This window comes from Hesperophylax consimilis, chromosome 16 (assembly GCF_061612785.1).
Source record: "Hesperophylax consimilis isolate HC1 chromosome 16, BYU_Hcon_1.0, whole genome shotgun sequence".
In the NCBI taxonomy this organism is placed as follows: Eukaryota; Metazoa; Arthropoda; class Insecta; order Trichoptera; family Limnephilidae; genus Hesperophylax; species Hesperophylax consimilis.
This window is the reverse complement of record NC_142851.1, coordinates 7,519,564-7,538,631: the sequence shown is the minus strand read 5'-3', so window position 1 is coordinate 7,538,631 and position 19,068 is coordinate 7,519,564. Positions and strand designations below refer to the sequence as shown.

Here is a 19,068-nt window from a genome sequence, read left to right as displayed (position 1 = left end):
TTGGATGTTTAATTTATAAAAAATACAATTCACAGACACTTAATAATATTATTTACATACATTTAACACATGGTTACATCACAGAGTCTGCCGAGCTTCTAATTTAAAATGTTGAGATTCTCACTTTTGAATTTGATAATTTTTAACTACAAACCAGAGATTTGCAGGTGGCAAAAAGAGGAAGTACAGATTTCAACATAGGTTTTCCAATTAATAATATTGTTCAGTGGTCTGTCCCTTAACCTTTGGAACACCAGACCCTTTTTGAGGGCAATCGAAAATTAACTCTAAAGTGTTTCAAATGCAAGCGATTCTGTTTAAAATTTATGCACTTTCACATGGCATACAGGTTTAAATCGCATATTGAAAAATTCCAGCTAGGGCGAAATTCCAATGCCAGCAGTGCATGAACGGTTTGTCAGCGGGAAAAAATTCTTGTCACTGGTGCATGAACGGTTTTCCAGAGGTTAAAGTTACCAGTTCAGATTTACAAATATTGTTGAAATATTGCACACTCCCAACAAACTACACGGCCGTAAGTCAAAATATAACTGGAATTATAGAATATAATGTGTCATGTACAAACATGTTGAAAGTAAGAATAATTATCATTGAAGACAATATTAGCAATTCTAGGAATAATATCTTAGCTGAATGGTAGAGCAGCCCCCCGGCAAGGCCGAGGTCCTGGGTTCAATTCCTAGATACGACCGTATCTTTTTCTAATTTTTCTGTTTCAAATTTTTTTTTTCGATGATCAAGTAATACAATTTAAGGTTTACTCGTCAAGTTATTACAAAAAAATTAAATATAATAATGTTATTTAGCTTTAACACCTATAACTGTGCATTATACAAACAGTTTAGCAGAATTCAAACATCAGCAAAAGTTGTAGACATCTCAAAGATTGTAAAAAATTAATTTTCCAGTTGATATATATATTATGTATATTGACTTATGGTAGTTTATTTGCGGAAGTGCGATAAAAAAAGTTATATTTTTAGGAAATGAAAAAAACATTCCTTTAAAATTCAACTCTTGGGTTCCAATGCAATGAAACAAACTTTTAAAGTTCCCACATAAAATTTGTTTTTAAGGTCCCTTGAAGACAAAAATGGTAAAAATTAATAATCTCACTAGGAGGAGCCTATGTCATCTTTGGGGATGCTGTGTGGGGGGGTTTTAAGGAGAGGAAGTTCTGGGAATGAAAAAGGTATGAGGGGTGTGTAGGAATCTGTGGATCAGGGTGTCCAGAAGTGATGCATGAATCCATCCCTCCCAAGGCGATGAATCGAGAGAGGCCAGAGGCTCCCCTCAACCAAACTCTCCCGATTCGGCCCACCAGCGGCATCCACCGCCAAGACCTGAAGATACCTCACGCCATGCTAAGTCACCAAACTAAATGAAAGGGCAGAGGTGTCAGTTACCCAATACACGGTAGCCATAACCGCCACCCAAATTTTTAGAAGGAGTTTTTTTCAGTCCTTTGGAAAACATTATAAGCGAGTTTGTTTCACTGTAGTCTGTATAGAAGCGTGACGCTGCTCTTTTCAAGAATATTTTTTTTAATATTACATTATTCTAAAATCAATTTTCAAAATAAAAAAACAGTAATTGATTATTCCTTGGCATCCGTGATGCCCTCCGTGCCTATTGAGAACATGGCCTCTGACTCGGGCAAGCAGGGACTGTCATATATCTTGCATATCCTGGTGTCGCCCCGACCCTTCCGGAGGTAGAGTCGGGTGGTGGAAGAGTGCGCCATGATGTGGCCGCCGATGGGCTTCTTGGGGTCGGCGGCAAACATGCCCGCCCCCTCCACCTGGGCAACCACCTGGTTGGTTATCACTACGGCAACACCAAACTGAAACAAAAACATTTAAATCAAGAATACTGAAAGAAAAACTTTTTATAAAATAATTTGAAAGGAATGAGAAACATTTGAATAAAGAACACCAAATACCCTATAATACAGGGTTTTCCAATAAGAAGTGTTATTTTGAATAGCTCGCTATTTCGGTAGATGTTACTTTTGAAGCTGTCAATTTTTTGACATTTGACAAGTAGAAACTACGCCATTAATAAAAATGGAACGATATACGCTTCAACAACGCATTGAAATTATTGCAAATGCAAATCATCTCGAGTGATTAGGCCCATTTCCACCTTGATGGCTTCGTCAACAAGCAAATTTGTCGCATCTGGGGCTCGGAAAACCCAAGAGTTATTGTTGAAAAGCCTCTCTATCCTCAACGTGTGACTGTTTGGTGCGATTTATGGTCCGGCGGAGTCATTGGACCTTACTTTTTCGAAAATGTGGCTGGAGCAACAGTTACGGTGAATGGATTGCGCTATCGAGAGATGATTAATTATTTTTTATGGCCGGAATTGGATGGTATTGATCTGGACAATGTTTACTTTCAACAAGACGGCGCTACGTGCCACACAAGCAACGAAACCATTGATCTTTTACGATTGAATATCAAAATAACACCTCTTATTGGAAAACCCTGTATTAATAAAACGTCCAAATCCAGTAAAGTAATTGCAGAATCAACAACTCTCAAATCGTTGAAGAAGGTAACACTAATAAATGGTCGAGTGGTTTAAGACGTAAGCCTGTCCCGGTAAGACAAGAGATCCTGGGTTCGATTCCTAGTTGTGACCGTTATCTTTTTATTTTTATGTGTCTTGTTCTGTTTCATGTTTCGTTTAGATTTATTAGTATTATCTTCTTCTTTAATGATTAATTTATGTATTTATTATCTTTCTAAGGACGGGTTGTTTCGGAGAATTTGAACGACTCTTCAAATTTCAAAGTTAATTTTCAAGTTCTGTTATTATTTCAGTTCTGTCAAGCAACTAGCTTACAATTATATAATAACAGAACTTGAATAGGACTTTCACAGAACTCGGAAATAAATGCTGAAATTTGATGAATTGTTCAAATTCTCCGAAACAACCTGTCTAAGGCAGAGTTAATAGCCGCTATAATATTTTTTATGCATGAGCAAATAAAGCAGTAACCCATATATGTAATCTATTTATTAACATAAAATAAATATGTATGAAAGAAAACCAAGGCGCACAACTCGTGCCGCTAGGAGGCGCTAGTTTAGTATGCTGACATCAGAATGTATGAGAAACGTCAAAAGTTGGAGGTATTATTAATATTATAAGGTATTTGAGAACACTGATAGAAAAACATTTGAATAAGAACACTGAAGAATGATTAAATGCAATTTGTGAACCTTTTTTTGGCACAATAGTCTGAACTTCCCAGAACCAGTGGGAATAAGGCACCCCAATTAGGGTATGTTGTGAGGCTGAAGGGAGCGGGAAGGAGATTTGGAAGTATCTTGCTAATCAGATCCGGTCACAAAACAAGGCTTAAGGCATTTCAGGCAACGATTAAAAACAGTCCCAACTGACCGTAGCCAGAGTGATTATGGCATATAATATGTAGTAAGACTGAAGGGAGTGGGATGGGAAGTATGTAATTATAAATATAGTTACCTCATCAGCTAGCCGTAACAGCATCCTCAGAAATCTGGCGAGATGCATCTGCCTAGCCGACAGTTCTCCTCTCCCAGAGTAATCAGTTCTGTAGAGGGCGGTTGCACTGTCCACTATGAGGAGAGCGTATCTGAAATAACCAAACACTTGTTAGATAGTATATCTAATAATATATACACTATTAGACAAGACCAGCAGTTAGCTGCATTCACAAATGAACATCTTAAGAGGAAGGGCTAAGTGGCCTTTTTCATACAAAACTTACATTTGGATCTGAGGCTAAAATACTAGTACTAGACCAATCTGAATAATAATTGTTTTAATTGACAGATGTAGCAAATATCTAGTACGGATATATACTACATATTTACTTATTTATGTTTCAAATTATAAAATATGGACCAAAACAAACAGAAGACGGCCGGCATAGTCCAGTGGTAACGCATTGGACTGCCATTCCGAAGGTCGCGGGTTCGAACCCGGCGTGCGCAAATATATTTTATTTGATTAATTTGTGTTATTTTCACAATTAATTAATTAAAATAATATATAGTATATTTGCGGCACGTTCCAGAGTGGAAGATACTACCAGTATCGCCCTGGTGTAAGACCACCATTCAGAATTGAAACGTTGCTCCAAATGGCTTTAGCCGTGTTTAGTGACTAGATCTGAATAGCCAGGTACTTCCCCACCTTCCTCTTTCCCTTCCCCACTTACCTTCAGCCTCACAACATCCCCCAATTGGTGATGCCATAGTCTCACTGGCTCCAGACGGGAGCAGTTGGGACTCTTGTGAGATATTACACTATAAAAAAAAAAAAAAAAAAAACAGATTTTTCATGATTTTTAGGCAAATTTGGAAATTTTAGTGAGTGTTGATATTATTTCAGAAAAAAAATTTAACACTCCACAAATTATGGATACCATTCACCAATGTCCAGAATGGCCAGACTTGTCAACTCAAATCAGGACCTTGAATCTTTTGGTGTAAGCCTAAATGATTTTTGTCAGTCATTACTAGACATCGGATTATATGTACTAACAAAGTGCCAAAATATGCATGCAAATATGCACTAAAAAAGGCCAAAATATGCACTAAAAACTCTTGATTTGCCCAAAATATGCACAATGCAAAATCAAAAAAACCATTAATATTTTTATATATTTTAATTAAAGACCGTACAAAAACAGCGAAATATTCTTAAAATTATGCATAGTTTTTATGACAATATACAACTAAGTATTTTTCCAAATTTTTGAGCTCAAATTTGTGACGTTTGTTACCCAGTATTAATTTGTACGCCGAAAACGACCTCTCTACGCCAACTGACGTCATTGGACAAAATTTAAAATTTGGCGCCATTTCTGGAGATATCTGTTTAGGAAGGGTATGACCTGTGCCGTTGATGTAGGCATTAATGTTCTTCATATCTTCAAGACTCGGGTTTTTAAGCAAAATAGAGTCTAACTTTTTACGAATCTTTTCTGATATTGAATTAGGAAGGGCGTTGGCGAGTTCGATCATTGTTTCCAGTATTTCTATTGCTTTAATTAGAGGAAGGTTTTTTGTTTCCAATTTTTTTATGGTATCTGGTAACTTGTGGAAATGTGTTGAGATGAGGGCGATATTCTGTTTAATGGATGCGTCTTCAAATGCTAGCTTCATACCCTCACAGAAACAGATAGAGTAACGAAGCGCGTAGGCGACTGAATCGGTATAGCTTTTGTAAGGTGATTTATGCATAACAATCCGTTTCAGTCAGTCAGCCACTGCGCTCGTGCCCCTAGCGTCCGAGTCACCTAGCTCCCTATACGTAGGTGATACCTCCCGCTATTAAACGAAATATGCACCATTTGGGAAAAAGGCTGAAATATGCATTAACGTCGTAATTAGAGAGTTATATGCATTTGCATATAATCCGATGTCTAGTCATTACGCAAGTAATATTTTGTATTGATATGGCTGAATTCGTGAACTCCATCAAAACCTTGTTCCTGTCTGGACTAGACATTATCTCTATTGTTTATGTGCCCTGTTTTTGTCATAGCCTCTTTTATCGTAACATTTCTCCTTGTATTAATTTTGTGTAATATGTTATGTATTACTTGGACGTGGTCCGTTAGTAAATAAATTAATAAATATCAAAGTAGAAGAAGTGGGATGGTCTGTAGGGAACCCGCTTGCACAGCACGGGAGTAAACTTTGCACCCTAAAGTTTAAGTTTAGACTTACGGAATTCAATACTTCGCTTGTGTGAAAGCACTATGCAATTATAAAAAGGCATGGAGGCAGTTTTACTATTTCGTGACAAGCGTCAAAAGATAGTTGCTAATCTGTCAGTAAGTGATGTTAAAAATGTCAATGGTAAATTCAGCATCGTCGAGCAGTGAACAACTCTGTTGATTGGAGTGTTCTTGTTCTCTGTTGTTGGAGGCAGAAGTTATCACTTTCGGAGTATAAAAAAGAGCATGGGATCTCCAACGATTACACTTTATAGAGACATGTAAGTTAACCTCTTTTAACACAAGTTGATTAAGTATAGATTAAAAAGTTTACCTAAAAATATTTTTCAGTGGGTTTCTAAGATGTTGAAATCAAGCATTCCTGTTAAGAATAAAGATGGATACAGGAATGGATAGTATGTATATTCCCTCATATACAGGTAACACATTTGTTGTACTTTTGTGCAGAAGGGAATTACCTGGACTCTGCCATCATGGCGGAGGCTTGCAGCAGCAGCTGCGTCTGGTGGTCCGTGTTATAGGCGCGTGCGTACGCCACATTGTCCAATACGGCGGCGCCTGCCATGCCGTAGCGCTCCGCTACGGCCAACAGGCGCTCCGGCCGGAACGTGCCCTCCGTGTCCACGTACAGGCACTTGCCCTCGCCCCCGCTCTGTTCTATCGGAAGCTGGGTAATCAAAAATTACATTCATTATTAAAGCTGTACACATTGCGATATTATTCAAATGCTTCGGATTTGACCTAGTAAAGATGGGCGTAAATGTAATAGAAAAATTGAAAAAAAATAATACATACTAATATTATTATCAAAAATTTATCCATCAATAACAATAATTAAAAAATCAACCCGTAAAAAACACAGTTTTTTCTACTCTAATACATCTATTCTTAATAATAGATACATTTGAAAAAATAAATTGATTGACTGAGGATTGAACCTTCCTCCCCAGGGACTGACTCAACTTTTAAAATTTATTTTAAAACAAAAAACATATTAGTTTGACTGAGGAATGAACCTTGCTCCCCAGGGACCGGAGTCAACCGCGCTAACAACTGCACCAAATCCCGATTGGGTAGAACTGACATTTATTTCGTATACTGTTATATCTCTGCTTACTAACAGATTTCTGTGTTGGGAACTCTTGTGAAAAAGGTTCTTTACTATAATTGCGTTTTATTTACGTTACAATAACTAAGTCTGGATATAGCTACACTGTTCATTGCCCGGGGGTTGGTAATTCTCCGTTTCTAGAAGCTTGAAGTCTTACAAGGATACCCCACAGGCAATTGCTACACTCTAGCGACATCTGTAGGACTCTGGAGTAAGCTTTCTGACTAGAGCCATCTATTGCTTGAATACCCAACTTTTTACCATACATCGCATATACTAATTGTTGTAATGTCAACCAATTTCAGAGAAATGCGTATATGTCTGTTTGTGTGAGCGTGATTGCCACCAAAAGTTGATAGAATACATTGTTATGGACAACGAGTCTCTCTGCAGAGTTTCGGTTCATTCGGATGTTGGAAAGTGGGTTAATTTACACTTTAAAGATTTGCATTCAAATAGACATATTTAAAAAGTAAATAGGTTAGGAGATACAGTTGGTTAGTATGTCCCTCACGAATAAAGGAAAGAATTTGAGTTTTGGTCGCAATCTAATCTTGTTCCTTTGTGTCTTTTTCAACTTCATAATTGTTTGAATGATTATTATTTAGTGTTCATGGAAGGCGTCAATAGCTGAGGAAACTCTAATTCACCTAACTATGGCCTGAAGGTCCCGCCTTGATGGGAAGAAGACTCAGATACCAGGGAATACACGTTGTGGAACCAGGAGACATAACCAACGACATCCCTGGTTTACTGTCAGGGGAATAAGATAAGCATGGGTGATGGTCTCAATGCTTCCGGGAGCTATGCAGACCGTACTGTATATTATCTCCATATACAGGGTGTCCGGAAACTCGTAGTACAAGCGGGAAACTGGTGAATCTACATCACATTTGGAGTCGATTTTGTAGTATATTTTTTTTGATTTGAGCTTTCGTTATCGAGTAAATCGAGTTAGAAGTTAATTTTTTTTTTTTTTTTAATCAAATTCTTATAAATTATTACTGAAGATCAAAGTACCCAACTAATTAAAACTATTTGAAAGTAAAACAAATGAAGAAACTCGGATTTGAAGCATTATTTTGAAATCACCCTTCATTTAATCCGGTGTAATCATAAAATATTTCTGCTCTGCAGGGTTAAAACATCTGTTGTTGTTCAACCTTAAACACCAGAAAAAACTTTAACCCTAAAATAGCCGAAAAATATTTTTTTTTGGTTTTTTTTTTTTTTGTGAAAATGCTCAAATAAAAAAACTTTATGTTTTTTTGGGTTCCCCATGTGGTGTAGATTCTCCAGTTTCCCGCTTGTACTACGAGTTTCCGGACACCGTGTATAGTTAGTAATAATATAGATCATAGTAGAAATTATTTTACTTGAGGTGATTTTGCACAAAATTGGTGCTATGCAATTCATACAAATATTATTATTATTCCCTATCAATTTTACTGTGGCAGTTGGATAAAATATTTAATTTACAAAACTAAGTTTAAAAAAATTGATTAATTTATTCTTCATATCATTATAAATTAGTATTATGTAAGTAGCAGATATAACCTGGCAGGTGACAGCGAGGGTGTGACAGAGTTGAGTCTTCCCAGTCCTGAACTCCCCGAATATCTCCGTGATGGAACCAGTCTCCAGACCCCCGCCCAGCAGCCGGTCCAACTCCTTAGACCCTGTGGTCAGTTGGATTATCTCAGACCTAGAATCAAGAGGCAATGTGATTATTTAAAACCAGAAACATGCAAACTCGGGACTCATTTATTCTTTATCCTGTCCAATTCGGATGGCTTCTGGCATGGTGCCTCCAGGCATCCCTGCCTTGGATTTCTTCGGTGACCTTCACTGCAAAAGGGCCAACTTCTCCCCTTACATCCTCTGGAGTTTCCCAACAGAGTTAATGACCAAATTCAGGCCATGCTAAGTTATTCAGTAATAATAATAATGTTAGGATGACATGTGACATTTTAATTTATTGTGGGGGCGTTTTATTTTTTATAGACGAATTTTTTATCTATTACATTATTACATTTGTCACATTTTATTATAATTCCCTACTTCCTATGCTAACTTGTGCCGTGTTGTATCAAGTAGCTTTATGAAACAATACCTTGGTAATAGGATATATATGATGAGTTGTTGAACAGAGCTTGCACTATTTTACCAGTGTCAAGTTCGGGTGAAATGCAGATTACGCCAAACTCTGGGAATTGAATAAAAATGCACTTAAAAGTGCATTAAATAAAGTTCAATCATGGCATTGTACAAAACATAAACAGCGAACGTATTATTTACACGAAAAGAATGAGAAACGATTGTACTTGCCTTTTTTGGTGAAATTCTGTAGCCGTTGTGAAGCCCATTGGGACTAATTTCGTGGCTTCCGCAATGATCTTGTCAGCCTTTGCTTCCGATATACCCTTAATCACTAATAAATTCTTCTTAGGAGTAAAAGCTATCGACTCAACAGTGTTAAATCCACTTTCCTGAAGTTTCTTTATATCTCCTGGAGTTATTCCATTTCCCTGTAAAATAATTAATACAACATTGATCTCGTACAACAACGGGTCTCAGTAGTGTGGGATATTTCAAAATGTCAATTACCAAGTGTACTTTTATTGTTATTATTATTTGGTTCAAAAAATAATACCTCAAGTTTACTAATCAAAGTTGGTCCACAATCATCTGCTTCTTCCTCCACAACAGATGCTGTTACTGCCGAAGAAGTCAGAGCCATTTTACTAAACACACAATAATCTTATCGAATTAAATATATTAATAATTGGAATACAAAAAAAAATGGCTATATAATAATTTAAATATTTCACTTCGATTCAAATTCAAGTCGAGTCAAGTCGGCAAATGCAATGAAAATTCAAGTTACGAACTGTCAAGTGTCAAATATTCCCTCCAAACGATTTGTCTATTAAATGCCATAAACAAAATCAAATTCCTTCCACTGTGCCACATTCTGACGTTTCAATTTTAGCCCGTCGTCCCATGGGTCGGTAAGCAATCGAAAGAAACCAAATGCTGTAAAACTCTGAGCAAAAAGTTTCACACTTAATTGCGCTGCAGATCGTTACCTTATTATAACGAACTGGTCTTACAGAACTCGGCTTGTGTCGATTGATTAGCGACCCGATCAACTTTTATCGAACGACAAACATTGCTTGAAAAAACTTGATTAATTTTGTTGAAAAGGGTTCACACTATAATAAAATGATTTGAAGTGCCATTTAATAGAGAGTTGATCATCTAAAATTGGAACAAGGAATAAGGAAGTACTGGCCCCCACTGGTTCCAAGTTCCACTTGCAAAGTATGCAAATACTATACTAAATCACTTCGTAAGCCTTCGCCGCAATCAGTGCATTCGTCGCTGTACATGAGGCAAACATGTATTTGCTTGCCATACGCTTGGTGCGATTTTTTATGTTTTGCTTGACTAAGTCGATTGACCGTATCGGAACCCCCTAATAATATTTCAAGTAAAAATTTCGAATATTGATATATAATAGATCGATTATTACAAGACTGAGACCCTACGCAGAAAAGTTCCACGCTGTAAAGTGCTGCAGACCGTTACCTTACTATAGCGAACTTAATTTTCTGGGTAAGGTCTTGCAGCATTCGATTTATGTCGGTTGCTTACCGACCCGTGGGACGACGGGCTAATGTTTAGGGGTATAGGTAGTTGTTTATGTGTCACTTCGAAACGATTGTGAAATCAAAATCCTACCGTGCTACCCACAAAACAAAAAGGAACTGACATTTTCGATTCGATCGAATGTTTTGATTATGTCCATCACTATCAGTGTTACCAACTCAGCTCTTTTATTTATGGGCATCACAAATCTATGGGCACTAGAGGTGAGTCGTACTAGCTCACTTGGAACAACTAGTACAAGTAAGTTTTCTACTCTTCGCCAACGATATGAAAATATTCCCTCCTGTTAATTATATTATTGACTGTTATAAATTACAAGAAGATCTATATAGACTTGATGACTACTGTATTATCAATTATCTCAACATGAATACCTCAAAATGTTATGTTATTACCTTCATTAGAAACAAAATAAAATTTGAACACAACTATTACACAGCCAAACAAGTATTTAAAAAGGTTACACAAATTCGTGACCTAGGTGTTCTGTTTGACAGTAAACTTACATTCGAGGCACATGTTGATATGATTGTGAAGAAAGCTCTTAGAATGTTATGATTCTTATTCCGTATTGGAAAAGAATTCAAACACTTATAATATTGTATTTTTCTTACGTTCACAGTCATATTGAATTTGCCCACATAAGAAAAGTACTTAAACATCCTCCTTATGAAGGCGAGTAAGCGAGACGCCTTTAGATATCCCCCGCCCACGATATATATACGCAAGACGCGTAATACATAAGAACAAATACAAGTACGCAAGTATCTTTGACATATCTGTTCCAAACACTGTTCTAGTATATACGCTTGACCTCTATTGCCCATCACTAGCAATAGGCAAAGCAATAGAATGGCAATATTGGCAATAGCAGGCAATAGACAACCAAATGTTTGCAAGTTTTGCGGCTTGAGTTTTGAAAGCAACGAAAAATCTGAGGCTTTGTTTACCCGTTTATAGTGCATTAACTTTAACTATTTCGACCACAATTAGCCTAAAAACGTTTTCATTTGTATATTAAACGAATTCTGCGAGTAATGTCGTCGAAAGCCAAAGTGGCCAAAAAAGCGGCAGCTCCCAAGAAGAAGGGAGCAAAAGGATATAAATTCCCAGACCCCATTCCCAACGGTGAAATCCTACAGGATATCAGCAAAAAGAAATGGAGAATCGGTCCTTCTATTGGAATGGGTGGATTTGGCGAAATATATTCTGCTTGTGAACATGATTCCACCCCCAAGAAAACGTCACTCTATCCGTATGTCATTAAGATTGTGAGTTAGTTTTTTGAGTTTTCACTCTAAATTACTATTAATTTATCATTATACTCTTTAGTCATTTGTCCATATTTAGCATTCGTCAATTCCTGCCCATTTACGATTAATTATTTGACGTATTTTTAGGAACCTCATGGAAATGGTCCCCTATTTGTGGAAATGCATTTTTACATGAGAAACGCCAAGAAGGATGATGGTAAGAATATTATAATTTAGTTTGAACCTAAAGCCGGGGCCCCAATAGTTCTGGATGATCTATTTATAAAAGCAGTGTCATTTTAGATATGTGATTAATACTAATTTGTTTGCTTTTGGGAACAACTTATATAGGTCTCATAGAAATTGAGTATCTCTTACTGTCACGGAGAGAAATATGATGTAAATGGTGTTAAGCCGGGAATACACATGCCTGTAGCTGGCACACTTGCATGCAAGCTCCTTGCACATGCCAGCTACTATCATGTGTATACGCTATCTTGCATGCCTGTACCTGCCTTGCAAGTAGATTGCACAACATTTGATTTACTGGCATGCAAGTTGAGGGAGGGGACGAGGGGGGCTATGAAACCGGCATGTGTGAACGTCGCGACAGGTACGGGCATGCCAGTAGACATTCCAATACAATTGGCAGTACACATTGTACTGCCAATTGCAATACGATGATATTTAATTCACTTCGAATGTTTTCCATTGCCAAAAAGCTTGAGACTACTCAGTCTCAGAGTGATTTGAGACACGTACTGTCTAGTGACTGGCATGTGTATACGTCTTGCAAATACAGGCATGCAAGGACGCAACTTGCATGCAAGTTTAACTTGCATGTGTATTCTCATTGCGCTAGTAACTTGTACATGCCATTAACATGCATGCAAGCTACTGTTCCATTTTACAGGCATGTGTATCGCCGCCTTTAGAGAAAGAAAACACCACGCTTTATATTAAAATTTAGAAGTTAATCATAGAAAAAATTAAATGTACACCTTTATGAAACCAAAGTTCCGACAGCAATTTGAAAAAAAAATTATGGAACTTGTTTACATATTTGCTAATTTACTACAATAAAGTTTTTTTTTTCTTCATATTTCTATTTCTTCTGTTGTACAATTATGTATTGTGTGAGTATCTATTCTAGTTGCGGAGTTCATGAAGTCTCGCAAGCTGCCGGTGTTGGGCATGCCCCTTTACATGGGCTCGGGCTCGCACGAGTGCAACGGGGAGAAGTACCGCTTCGTGGTGATGGAGCGCTACGGCAAGGACCTCTGGTGCCGCTTCCTGGAGAGCGGCCGGCGCTTCCCCACACACACTGTCTTCAGGATCGCCGTGCAGATGGTGCGTTCATTATTTTGCATCCCACATTGTTTATAATCGTAAAATTTTTATTAACTTCTAATTTCACGTCCGGCTGGGTTCTATGTAATAAATAAAATATTTTTTATTTATTACATAGAACATCTAAATAAGCACAACAAAATCAAGGCAAGAACTAAAAAAAAATTAAGTCAAAATAAAAAAAAAAACAACCTCTAAAACAAAAACAATGTCAAAAACGAAATAAAGTCGAAACTAGATACCCCACCATGCAAGATGGAAAAAAATAATATTAGGAAAATTACAAAACATTGCTAAGATAAACAGCGCCACGTAGTTTCTATAGTTAAATTATATTAAATTTGATGTTCTTCTTTCTGAAATAAATTGGGTAATGACTTGTTTATATTTGGTGAATGATGTGTTGAATATATCAACAACATATTTATAGTCACTACCCAAATTTTGTGTACGGTGAACGGAGTATAGAATTGTGATTCTGTGTTGGAGTTATCACAATAGAACTGTGGTTATCGTGGTGTATAAATGAAAGATCTCTCACTCAGGTATAGCGTTTATTAATTAGTTGAAAGCTGATTTACAATCTCAATATTTCACGTTTATTTATGCACAAATACTATGAATGCTCGCGAAACTAGGTCGTAGTACTCGTAGGTAGGTGCAGCCGACGATAGTAAATACTGAACACTAATAATATGCTCGCTGCGTCGGGCTTATTTATATTGTTAGGTCGGTGGCAACAGCAGGTAGTTAAATGGCAACTAAATCGAGGCCACCCGCTCGGTCTGGCCCTTTCCCGAAGTTTCGACGGCGTGGCAATTATGCCTAGGCTGTAGACTCGAACCTTCTGGCGAGTTCTCGTAATGTGTAAGACCGACTTGCGATATTATTGTTGTCAATAGACAAGTAGGTGCTTGCAGTACGTAGGTTGCTTTGTTTACGATGCGATTTGGACTGCAGGTACATAATTCGGGAGTAGGTACTAAGTAGGTCGAGCGGTTTATTATTAATTAGTTAATCTAGATTTTTCTCGACGCTACAGAACGGTAGATAATGCCTCGATGTTGGTTTGCGAGGTATATGTAAAGAAATCAAGTATAATAGTTCAGGGCTGTCAATTATTGAATTTATGATTTTATATAAACATGTTAGGTTATTAACTATTCTACATTCAGATAATTTTAATAAATTGAGTTGACATAGTAGATAATCATAGTTGACACATTCCCTTATCATACCCATTCTGAAATTAATAAATCTTAAGAATTTATTTTGAATTCTTTCTATCGTGAGTGAATGACTAGCGTAACTAGGTACCCACACTGTCGAGTTGTACTCAATTTGACTCCTAACCAATGACATATACAAATTTTTGTGTGTTTGAATATTTTTAAATTGGCTGCAAATTCTTTTTAAGAAACCCAACATTTTCAAAGCTTTATTTGATGTAATTTCAATATGATTTATAAAATTTAGTTTTTGATCAAAGTTTACACATAAATCATTCACCTCGGTTACAGCGGTTAGAACTACATCATTGATATATTTAATAAACACATAATTTTAACCACTTTCTATTGCATAGATACAACTCATATGTTTCATTTATGTTCACCTCATCGAAGTTTGACGGATTAATTGAACCCTAATTGAAATATATTGGTTGTAACTAAACAATAAAAAGTGGTTTAAACAAAGTTTATTATTTAAAAATTAAAATGTTGCCACAAAATAAGTTTTCTATGTTTTGAGAAGGTATAGTCATACACACTCCCCCTTTACTTATAATCGTGGTGTAAACAGTATGTGGCACGTAAGGTTGGAATAGTGAAAAAGTTGAGTTATTAAAATTACCTTAAAACGGGCTCAATACCAGCTTAACTGTACCTACGCTGAACCAGCGGTATATTATATTCGATCTACTACCCTCAGTATCGCCCCGGTGAAAGATCACCATTCAGTTTTGTAACATGGCTTTATCTATATTTGGTGTCCAGGTCTGTGTAACCTGGTACTTCCTCTACTACCACAATATAGTCACATTGGCTCTGCAGACAGTTGAGATTCTTGTGTAGTATATTCACAGTTATCTATATTTGGTGTCCAGGTCTGTGTAACCTGGTACTTCCTCTACTACCACAATATAGTCACATTGGCTCTGCAGACAGTTGAGATTCTTGTGTAGTATATTCACAGTTATCTATATTTGGTGTCCAGGTCTGTGTAACCTGGTACTTCCTCTACTACCACAATATAGTCACATTGGCTCTGCAGACAGTTGAGATTCTTGTGTAGTATATTCACAGTTATCTATATTTGGTGTCCAGGTCTGTGTAACCTGGTACTTCCTCTACTACCACAATATAGTATTGGCTCTCCAGACAGTTGAGATTCTTGTGTAGTATATTCACAGTTAACTATTTTTGATTTGTATTTTCAAATCTCACGTATTGTATGTATTTATTTTCCAGTTAGATGTTCTGGAGTACATTCACGGCAGAACTTACGTACACGCTGATATAAAGGGAGGCAACATACTGTTTGGAACCAAGAAGGGCACAGAGAACCAGGCCTACTTAGTTGACTTTGGACTTGCTTCGCATTATACCATAAAAGATTACAAATTCGATCCCAAGAGAGCGCACAATGGAACCATAGAGTACACCAGCATTGACGCACATAATGGAGGTATGAATTTTAATAATGTTATGTATTGCTAAATACTATATTGTGTAAATAATTCATTCACCATTCCCCCCCTCATTCACTTCAAATTATGTGAATCTCCTTGGCAAAGCGGTAAGCTTTTTGCCTTTGATGTAGTAGTTTACCTTTGGGTATGAACAAATGTAGTGTAGCAGTGGTTCCAAGGTGCTCTCTGTAGGGTGAATATTGCTCAATGTGTTTGTGTCCAGTGGCCACGAGGCGCGGCGACCTGGAGATCCTGGGCTACAACCTGGTGCAGTGGCTTGCCGGGGAACTGCCCTGGGAGGGCCAGCTGGGCTCCCCTCCCCACGTGCAGAAAGAGAAAGAGAAGTACATGAAAGACATCCCCACCTTCATGAAGAAGACATTCCCCACGCAAGCACCCCCGCGTGAGTAGCTTTTCATTTACTTGCTAATATTTCAACCGCGCAGTATGCCCGGAATAAAATAATTACAGTCCCTCAAGAAGGTGTAGAAATTTAATAAAATTAAATTTAAAAAATTCATTACTATGGCAACGCCAAGAAAAATCTATTTTAGTACAATTTTAAGTAGATTCAAATGTGAGGTTATGATTGACAACTGAATATGGCAGCATGATATTGGACGGGAAAACTGGCTTAACCCATTACCACTAATTATTCAGTTAAAATCTTAACTCATCCTGTCAACACCTAAATTGTGTTTGATTACGGAGCCCCCTGTTCGACCGTGTCGAAACTGAAAACAGCCATTATGAGCTCGTGAGTTTGTGGTGGTGAAAAGTGAACTGTAATGAACCAACGTAATTAAGAAAAGCGAGAGAAGAATTACGGTAAGTTGGCATTCCCGATTTTCCACTTCTTTCCGCTGTGCGATGGTGCCTTGTGTCCGTCCCCAGCAAAACCTATTCCAATTCATTGTGAATATAATATTAAATTACAAATAAACTGCTCAATCAAAGGATATAATATAATACCTACATAAAATATTAAAATTTACTCAAATGAAAAATAATACAAATAGGCACAAAGAGAGTAACACGTAATACATAATATAATTACCTTAACAATTGTTACATAAGTTTTAGCAATAGCAGGAATTTTTTTCCGAATCCTACGTTATTGACAAAAATGTCTACTTCAGCACGCAGTGTGCTGCACATTCTGTCTTATTATATAGTCAACACATTTGGGTCAGAGGGCTAAAATGGGCGATATTATTTATAAATGTATTTGACGGCCAGCATAGTCCAGTGGTAACGCATTGGACTGCCATTCCGAAGGTCGCGGGTTCGAACCCGGCGTGCGCAAATAAATTTTATTTGATTAATTTGTGTTATTTCACAATTAATTAATTAAAATAATATATAGTATATTTGCGGCACGTTCCAGAGTGGAAGATACTACCAGTATCGCCCTGGTGTAAGACCACCATTCAGAATTGAAACGTTGCTCCAAATGGCTTTAGCCGTGTTTAGTGACTAGATCTGAATAGCCAGGTACTTGCCCACCTTCCTCTTTCCCTTCCCCACTTACCTTCAGCCTCACAACATCCCCCAATTGGGGATGCCATAGTCTCACTGGCTCCAGACAGGAGCAGTTGGGACTCTTGTGAGGTATTCACTATAAAAATAAAAAAAAAGGTGAAACATGCTATAGCTTCTTAAAAAATGGGAATTAGGAACAATTATTTCAATATTGCATAATGTGGTATCGTGATGTCTGTGAATTACATTATGTAAACATATTAAATCTATTAATTGCCTTATAATTTTAAGGAAAGGTTGTTTCACAGAATTTGAACAATTTATCAAATTTCAATGTTTAAATTCAAGTTCTGTGAAAGTCCTATTCAAGTTGTGTTATTATTTCAGTTATGTGGAATAATTGGCTAATAATGATATAATAACGGAATTAGATTAGAACTTTTACAGAACCTGAAAATTAGCTTCGAAATTTGATGAACTGTTCAAATTCTGTGAAAAAAGTGGCCCTAAGTGATCTTGAAATATTCAAGACTTAGTTAATTGCCAGAATCTCTCACACAAGTGTAGGAAACAGACAGGAATTGCCCAGGTTCTGGCATCTTGGTAACACAATAGTAATCAGGTTATTTATTCTTTACAGATGCGTTAGTTGCCTTTTTACAATACGTCAGCAAAATGGAATACGATGAGGTTCCAGATTACAACAAATGCCGGCAGTTGTTCGAGGGAGGTTTGAAAACATTGGGCTATTCCAACACTTGCGTTCTGGACTTCACTCCCACCAAGCCAAAGTCACCAAAGAGAAAAAGTCACGCAGCCGACATAGAGGATGACAATGATTCTGACTCTGAGAACATACTTGCACCTAAGAAAAAAGTGACTAAGAGAAGGTCCATCAAGGGAAAGAGAGCATCTACTTCACCTGCTAAAGATGGTGTCCCTAAGAAAACCGTACTTAAGAAAAAACTTAAAGTAGAACCTGAAGTCAAATCAACACCAGACAAGAAATTAACAACTACAATTGCGACGCAAACCTCACTTGAAAGACCTAAGTTAACACCACGTAAGGTTAAAAAAGAACCCGATAATTCATTCAGTAGCGACATCATTCAACGACCGAAACGAAACGGAGCTGAAAAAAAATACTTGGACACGAGTCAATCGAGCGTCGACGTGATTGATAATTCCTTCACGGACACCCCTCCCCCCCGATCGGCGATCAAAAGGAAACACACCAAGAGGCTGGAGGTGGAATATGGTTCAGACGAAGAAGTGACAATTCACACGACGATAAAGAAGAAGGGAACGCCTGTGAAGGCTGCGGCTAGAAGTTGGAAAAACAGTCCGACTATTATCAATGGTAAAATGTCTTCCAAAGTTTAAAAACTTCACTAGATTGTTCACTGTATAAAAACAATCTAAGATTTGTTCCTTTGTGCCTTTGTTGTAAACAAAGTTCAGTATTTTTTACATTGTTATAAAATTTGATTATGATATCCTTTTGTTTTTATTAATTCATGTTGATTTGCAACCATCTTTGTTATGCGTGACTGTTTTGCCATTTACTGTGTTGTCTGTACATATTATTGTCTGTACATAAGTTTATGCATTAGTACTATCATCATTTTTTAACATGGTTATTTAATTATTCTCTCTGAAAATTTTGTCCATTTTGATTAAATTTGTTAAAATGTGCCATCTGAAAATTCAAATAAAACAAGAATTCATAGATAATTTTATTTTATTC

At 37.0% G+C, this 19,068-nt stretch overlaps 2 protein-coding genes across 2 annotated transcripts; one reads left to right on the top strand and one right to left on the bottom strand.

Annotated features, from left to right (window-relative positions):
• Positions 1-67: 67 nt before the first annotated feature.
• spn-A (RAD51 recombinase homolog spn-A) lies at positions 68-9,707 on the bottom strand. The gene is made up of 6 exons (XM_089640847.1): positions 9,526-9,707; positions 9,201-9,400; positions 8,430-8,577; positions 6,220-6,428; positions 3,517-3,646; positions 68-1,864 (listed from the first exon to the last, which is right to left on the bottom strand). The coding sequence occupies exons 1-6, from the start codon at positions 9,610-9,612 to the stop codon at positions 1,619-1,621; spliced, it is 1,020 nt and encodes a 339-aa protein (XP_089496973.1). The 5' UTR covers positions 9,613-9,707; the 3' UTR covers positions 68-1,618.
• Positions 9,708-11,387: 1,680 nt separating this feature from the next.
• Positions 11,388-19,012, top strand: LOC149416631 (serine/threonine-protein kinase VRK1-like). Its single transcript, XM_089641436.1, has 6 exons — positions 11,388-11,815; positions 11,945-12,014; positions 12,951-13,147; positions 15,619-15,835; positions 16,063-16,242; positions 17,962-19,012. The coding sequence occupies exons 1-6, from the start codon at positions 11,582-11,584 to the stop codon at positions 18,702-18,704; spliced, it is 1,641 nt and encodes a 546-aa protein (XP_089497562.1). The 5' UTR covers positions 11,388-11,581; the 3' UTR covers positions 18,705-19,012.
• The last annotated feature ends 56 nt before the right edge of the window (positions 19,013-19,068 follow it).

Bases quoted from the DNA above. Each gene is read 5' to 3' on its own strand.
- spn-A (XM_089640847.1), bottom strand. From the start codon at position 9,612: ATGGCTCTGACTTCTTCGGCAGTAACAGCATCTGTTGTGGAGGAAGAA. The intron at 8,578-9,200 runs GCAAGTACAATC...TCTTGATTCTAG, and splicing joins ACAGAATTTCACCAAAAAAG to GTCTGAGATAATCCAACTGA. The intron at 3,647-6,219 runs GTAATTCCCTTC...TGGTTATTTCAG, and splicing joins GCCATGATGGCAGAGTCCAG to ATACGCTCTCCTCATAGTGG.
- LOC149416631 (XM_089641436.1), top strand. From the start codon at position 11,582: ATGTCGTCGAAAGCCAAAGTGGCCAAAAAAGCGGCAGCTCCCAAGAAG. The intron at 11,816-11,944 runs GTGAGTTAGTTT...ACGTATTTTTAG, and splicing joins ATCCGTATGTCATTAAGATT to GAACCTCATGGAAATGGTCC. The intron at 15,836-16,062 runs GTATGAATTTTA...GTTTGTGTCCAG, and splicing joins CATTGACGCACATAATGGAG to TGGCCACGAGGCGCGGCGAC.